The sequence below is a fragment of the Alternaria hordeiaustralica genome (assembly GCF_023758085.1).
Source record: "Alternaria hordeiaustralica strain BMP 2776 chromosome Unknown scaffold_1, whole genome shotgun sequence".
Taxonomy (NCBI): Eukaryota; Fungi; Ascomycota; class Dothideomycetes; order Pleosporales; family Pleosporaceae; genus Alternaria; species Alternaria hordeiaustralica.
The window spans coordinates 4,572,843-4,580,387 of NW_026056773.1; the positions used below are offsets into that span (position 1 = coordinate 4,572,843).

At 34.0% G+C, this 7,545-nt stretch overlaps 1 protein-coding gene across 1 annotated transcript; it reads left to right on the forward strand.

Moving 5' to 3' along the window:
* Positions 1 to 232: 232 nt before the first annotated feature.
* J4E84_001488 (uncharacterized protein) lies at positions 233 to 1,609 on the forward strand (the record flags this gene model as incomplete). The annotated part of the gene is made up of 1 exon (XM_049384120.1): positions 233 to 1,609. The coding sequence occupies one exon, from the start codon at positions 233 to 235 to the stop codon at positions 1,607 to 1,609; it is 1,377 nt and encodes a 458-aa protein (XP_049249638.1).
* Positions 1,610 to 7,545: the final 5,936 nt, after the last annotated feature.

A 7,545-nucleotide genomic window follows, 5' to 3' on the forward strand; every position in this document is an offset into this window, starting at 1 on the left:
CGCGAGCCGGAACCCAAGGCTGCCGACTATTTCTCTTCTTCCACCTCTATATACTCAACTCTACGATTTGAAGAGACTACATACGAGATACCTACCGCAACTCCTTATCCTGCTTTGCGCGCATCGCTTGCATCCTCCCGCGAAGCGAACACCCCGCTATAGACATCGTAGCAGCGACGCGACGGCACTCGACCCGCCAATAGCCTGCTCAGCAGCCCGCACAGTCGCGACCATGGCGACAACGCCCATCGAACACCCCTCGACCATCAGCAGTCTGCCCACGCGCCAGAGGCCTATCCCATACTCCTGCGCCAATGGCCGGCGCACCCCGCTGTCGTCCATCCTCCCTCCCCTCGTCTTCGGTACGGCGACTTTCAACTCGCAATACAACACCGATCCCTTCGCGCTCGACACAACTGGTCTCGTGACCTCGGCGCTCACACACGGCATTCGCGCCTTCGACACGTCGCCCTACTACGGCCCCTCCGAACAACTGCTCGGCGATGCGCTCGCGACACCATTCGTCCGGGAGACGTTCCCGCGCAACTCATACATGATCCTGACCAAGGTCGGGCGGACAGGGAGCGAAGAGTTCGACTACAGCAAGGAGTGGGTGCGCCAGAGCGTCAACAGGAGTTTGGAGAGGCTACATACTGAATACCTGGACATGGTATACTGTCACGACGTCGAGTTCGTGAGCCCGGCGGAGGTCTTGGAAGCGGTCAAGGAACTCCGCCGCCTTAGAGACGAAGAGGGCACAATTCGGTTCATTGGTATCTGTGGATACCCACTGGATGTGCTGGGCGACATGGCTGAGCTCATCCTCCGCGAGACCGGCGAGCCACTCGATGCGGTGCAGTCCTACGCCAACTTCACACTCCAGAACCAGTCGCTCGCCGGCCCGCGCGGCATCTTGCGCCTGAAGAATGCAGGCGTCGACGTCGTCCCAAACGCCTCCATCCTTGGTATGGGACTCCTCCGACATGACGGCATACCCGTTGGTGGCCTCGGAGACTGGCACCCCGCCCCATCCTCTCTCCGTGAGACAGTCCGCAAAGCGAGCCGCTTCTGCGACGACTACGGCGAGCGCATCGAGGTTATCGCCATCCGCTTCGCGCTCGAGACATGGATATCTGCTGGCGCGTTGTGTGGATCCCGTGGAGACCCCGCATCAGGCGTGCCCTGGACACACGAGTCCATTGACGATGTCGGCGGCTCCAAGCTGGGTGTCAGCGTCATCGGTGTCTCGCGCGCACCCGAGTTGGAGAAGACAATGCTCGTTTGGCGATCCATCCTTGATGGATTGGAGGGTGGCAAGGAGACTGCCGTACAAGCTGGCCGCTGGTACCGTGCGTGGGAGTGGAGCAGGAACCGCAGGAAGGCAGTGCAGATCCTCGCCGAGGGGGTCCAAGAGGTTCTTGGTGACGGCTTTGGCTACGAGTGGTCGAGCCCTGAACCGGGGTTCGTCAACAAGAGGGTGAAGGACGCGAAAAAGGCAACCCAAAGTGATGCGCCTGCAGCGTGGTTGACGCCCGCTGCGAGCCCGGAGGCGGTGCCGGTAAAGGATGCAGGCGAGGTCGCGGAGGACAAGTCCCTGCCGCTACGATAACGAAGGAGATGGTGCACATGTATATAGTGAATTGAATCGCACATTTCCTAATGTTCAGGTTTTTCGTCGTCGTCCTCTTCGGCTCGTCATCGCGACAACACAGCACACCATGTCCTTCCCCCCAACAACGACAAGCCACCCGCCTACTTGTTCGCCAGAACCCCAACCGCAGACGTCTTGCTCTGCCTAATCATCCTCTTATACCCCTCAATCTGCGCAACCCCCACAACAACAAGCTCCTCCACCGTCTGCGCATCCAGCCCCTCTTTCCAAAGCGTAATCCACCCACCCACCTGCTGATGATCCACCTGAGCAACCATAACAAGACTCGTCTCATCCCTCAACTCCCACGACGCCGCGCCCGCAACCTCCATCCCCGTTCCCTTCCAATGCAGCTCACCCAACCTACCGCTCACAGCTACCTTCTGCTTCGACGTGCTAATCTCGATGCGATGGCCCTCGCGAAGAGGAAAGTCGATACTCGCGGAGAACATGTAGTAATCGATGAGCGCGACTTCTTCGTCTGAATTCAACGGTGATGTGACGTGTATCTTGCTTCCCCATGCGCCGAGGATGGACTGCCGCTTCAGCTCGTATAGCGGTGTCTTCTCACCGTCCACAGTTAGGATGCGACGGTGTTCCGCGAGACTTGTGTACTTGAGCTTTAGCACGGGGGTCTCGGTTCCGCAGCGCATGTCGGGTGTCGAGAGTAAGTCGCTGCGCACGATAAACTTCTCTAGCCAGGTTAGTGCCATGTTGGGCGTGAGAGGGTTTGGAATTGTGGGAAGGCGTCGTGATTTTGAGTGCGACTTCAGTTTGGGCTTGGGACGGCGCGGTGTCGGGTTTTGTGAAGCCTCTTTATCGTGACATCGTCTACTCTTTATACGGAGCTCAGCTCAAGCGCAACGGCTCGCCTTACGCTCCGTCTCATTTCTCGAGTAGTACCATCAAGGATGCGGTTGGTGCTTCGCGACGCCCAAGCAAGAGAGAGCAAGTATCGCGCTCGTACCCGTGGCGCAGTGTCACGATCAAGGACGAGCGTGCGACATCGCAAGGTACGAGAGCATTCAGAGTAGCATCGCACTCGCGCTCGTAGCGCAGGCTTGGTATAAGCACTCGTGTTTAGGGCTTGGTAAAGGGAATGTCTTGGTATTCGGCTGTACTATGTGGCCGGCGGTGTAGTTACGCCGGGCTGTATCCCGCGGTTTTGCCGTCGCGCAAAGAGCGAGTACGCAAGAAGAGACACTATAGAGCGATGTCGTAAAAAGATACCGCGAGAAGATACTATACTAGTGCACAAGGTGTTCTTGTATAAATTAGATCTCTAATTCTCTGCAAATATAGAAGCGTAAGTACTAATTAGCTATTTAAGATAAGGTAATTAAAGTAATTACGTAAAGAACTTTAAATCTTTAGAACTATATATAACTCTATAAAATCTATAGTAAATCTATTAAATAGATTTAGCTACTCTACTTCTAGCTAACACTAGAAGTAGTAATTAGATTTTTTTAAAGTATAAGGCTTACTTATATAAATACTACTTCTATCTAAAGTTTTTTACTTCTATCTAAATAATTAATATATTATACCTTATAGTATATATATATAATTATCTAAAGTTTTAATATTTCTTACTAAGGCTCTAGCGTAGTAACCTAATATAAGTATTATATTAGCTTACTACTATAGTGTCTAAACACTAATACTCTATACTTATAGTAATTAGTTTATAGCTAATAGAATAGAAGCTTTAATTAGCTAATTAGATATTCTACTCTTTAGATTATATTTAATCTCTAAAGCTCTATAAGTATAGTAATTAAGCTAATAATAATAATAATAATTATAATATTTATTAGTAAACTAATAATTCTCTAGTAAGCTAGTTTAAAAAAAGTAAGATCTATTACTAGTATATAAAAAAGTAGATTTCTAAAAAAGTTAAAATTCTATAAAGATATAGATATTAGGTAGACTAAGACTTAGATTCTTAGCGCTACTATCTCTAGTATAGTTAAAGCTTCTAAAATTTAGACTAGTAAAGTAACTATTCTATAAATACTAATATCTATCTATAGTAAAGAGAATTATAATATAATTATATATTCTTAATAGTTTATAACTAATAGAGCTATAGATTATAAAGTAATAAAATACTAAAACTTTTAGTAAGTAAAATTATACTTCTATAATATATATACTTTTTATTCTTATTCTACTACTTATAATAAATTAAAGATTTAAAAACTTATTAAAGATATAAATAGTAGCTTAAATCTAATACTAATATAAAAATATCTATATACTATAATTATTAGATATATACTTCTATTAAAGTAAAGAATAAAACTTACTAGGTTTAGATTAAGTTTACTATGCGATATAGAGAAAATTAAAGCAAAGTTTTATTTATCTATAACTTCTTTTTTCTAGAAATCTCTAGATATACTTTATAAAACTACTATTAATTAAAGTAGAAAAGAATATAGAATTAAAATATTACTACGCGTAGTCTCTATTTTTAATTCTTTATTATATATTATAACTATAAGCCTTTACGTACGTATTTCTTACTAAAGTTTTTATTTATAGCTTTCTAACTAACTATAATTATTATCTATAGCGCTAAGACTAACTATTATTTCTATCTATAGTGTAAAAGAAGCTTAGTGTAAATAAATTATTCTAAAGCATTTAGGCTAGCCTATAATTCTCTACTATTTATCTTTTTTCTATACTTTTTTTTTTTATCTATCTATTACATATAATAGTCTTAATATATTTACTATATTACTATATTTCTACTTATTATATACTATATATACTATAAACTCTATATAGACTATTTCTTATAACTATAATATACTATCTATTATAGTCTACTTATATAACTTATTATATATAATAGCCTATTACTACTATTCTATAGCTATATTATACTTTATAATATAATATACTTTAAAGCGTAGATATTATATAAATATTATTAAGTATATATATAACTTACTAATAGAGTATACTACTCTTAATACTTTATATTATTTATATATACTCTACTATCTATATATAATAGAAAAGTAATATTATAAAAGTAATATAATTAGAATCTAGCTATAAATTTCTTTATATAGCTACCTAAACTAAAGATATAATAGTATTATAAACTAATGTATTTATATATTATAGTTATAACTATAGCTATAACTATAGTAACTAACCTATAATAGTAACTTAATCTTCTAAGTATAAGTTACTAGTAATTTTCTATAGTAACTAACTAGATACTCTACTATTATAACCTTACTATATATCTAATAAATCTACCTTTATACGCGCTTAACTTAATTTTAATAATACTTAGCTATATACTATTATAATTACGCTTATTAATACTATTACTAGATTAAGATTTAAAGGTATACTACGCTAGTAATACTATTATTATTTTTATATTAAATATAATATTATTACTTTCTAATATTAATACTATTACTATAATAACTAGAAATTTACGCTAAGATCTATAATAGCGCTATTATTTATATTTATCTTTATAATAAATACTAGACCTAGTTAAACTATAAATTATACGCCTAAACTACCTTTTATTAATAAGTACTATTCTTATAACTATAATATACTATAGACTTTATAAAAGTTACTACTAATCTTATAGTTATTTATATATCTATTAAGATATAAGCTAAATATATACTTAATACTTCTAGTATATAAGAGTTATAATAAAAGCTCTAATAAAGAATTTTACTATTTTATTAATATTTTTTTTATATAATAAATAGCGTTTATACTTAATAAGATTATAGTAATAGTATTTTAGCGCGCTCTTAAAGGTAAGTAAACTAATATTATTACTAGTTTTTATTAATTTTATAAGCTAAACTTAACTATAACACTAGTTCTATTTCTAAATTTAAAGTAGAGTTTAACTTTAAACTTTTCTATACTACTAATCTAAAACTAGAAAATATTAAAAACTATAATAGTAGCTATACTAATATTTATCTACTCTTTTTAAGCTAAACTTAAAAACCTTATATCTATAAAAGTAATACTAAAAGTAAGCCTATTAAGATATCTAATATAAAGAAAGTTTTAAGTAAATATAATAGTGTATTATAAGTAAAGACTAGTGTATTTTATAATACCTATCTATACTAAAATTCTAATATATCTAATATAGGTAGAGTAAAGGTTAATATAAGTTAGATAGAACTAAATATAAGATAAAGTAGAATAATTAATATAAATATCTATTTTATTCTATTATTATAAATCTATTATATTAGCTATTTAATCTAAATTTACTAGCGTACTATATAGAGTATACGTATAATATAGAATATAGTATAATAAGAACTAATAAGTAGAATTAACTATAACTATAACTAACTTTACTTTTTACTAAAAGATATATATATACTATACGTTTATATAAAGGTTTTCTTATAGCTATAGCTAGTACTTCTTATAAAGTATATATATATATATATATCTTCTAAAATATTATATATAGGTTTATATATAACTATAACTAATTTCTCTATAAGTACTTATATCTTAATATAGATTTTATAAAAATAGTTTATAGTTTAATTATATATCTATTATTATATAGCTATATTTATATAGATAATAACCTTTATATTACTACGCGTACTATAATAGTTAAGTAAAATTATAAATATATAATAAGTTTAATAGAAGTAAGCTAGTATTTTATATACTATCTACTATAACTATATTTATATAATTTTACTATTTCTAGTAGCTATTATTATAATAGAGTAACTCTAGAAATCTTATTAGACTAGAAAGTAACTATTTACTATAAATCTATATCTCTTACTAGTGTTAGCTTTAATACTATAGTAGTTATAGTTAAATAAGCTATTAGAGTTAGTAATTAACTTCTATTCTCTAACTTTAATAAACTTAGTTTTATAGATACTATTATTAGTATAAGCTAGTATAAGAATCTATTATAACTAGACTCTACTATTCTACGTAATATAGAGTACTATAGCTATACTAAATAACTTTTATAATATATTAAAAGACGTATATAATATAGTAAGAATTCTACGTAGTAGATTAGTAGTGTCTATTAGCGCAAAGTTAACGTTACCTAGATTTAAGTATAAGTAGATAACTAATATAAAGTATAGAAGCTTAATATTACTAGACTATACTATAATAATTTTTATAATATCTATTAGAGTTATACTATATTAGAGAAACTTAATATCTAGAAAAGTATAGCTTATAAGGTTATAGAGATTAATATTAAAAGAAAAACTAAAGTACTTACTAGCTAAATAGAGATAGTCTAGTAGAATAATATCTATACGTTTAGCTTAGTTATATACATTTTACTATAACTAAGAGCGTAGTATATTTAACTAAAGCTAGAAATAGTAGTTTTAGATAATAATTATAACTAAATCTAATATAATTTATATATATTTATTAAAAGTTACTACTAGTTTAGCTATAAGGTTAACCTTAATTATAGAAATCTAATAAGCTTATTAAACTTAGTAATCTTTTATATATAGACACTACTAAACTTATATTTAAAAGTTCTATATACTAGTAGAAGTAGAGGCCTTCTATACTTTTAATTTCTTTATTTATATATACTTCTTTCTTAAATAAAATTAGTATAGATACTATTAATATTATATATACGTTAATAATTATAAAATAATATAAAAAAGTAAGAAAATAAATATTTAAAATTAATAAATAAGAGTAATTTTACTAACTATAATAGGTATAATATAAAGTTATATACTATACTATTATTTAATATAACTCTATTATAAACGCGTCTTAACACTAACTATTTACTCTAGATTTTTTAGAAACTAATTAGGTAATATTTAATAACTTCTACTTTTTACTAACTT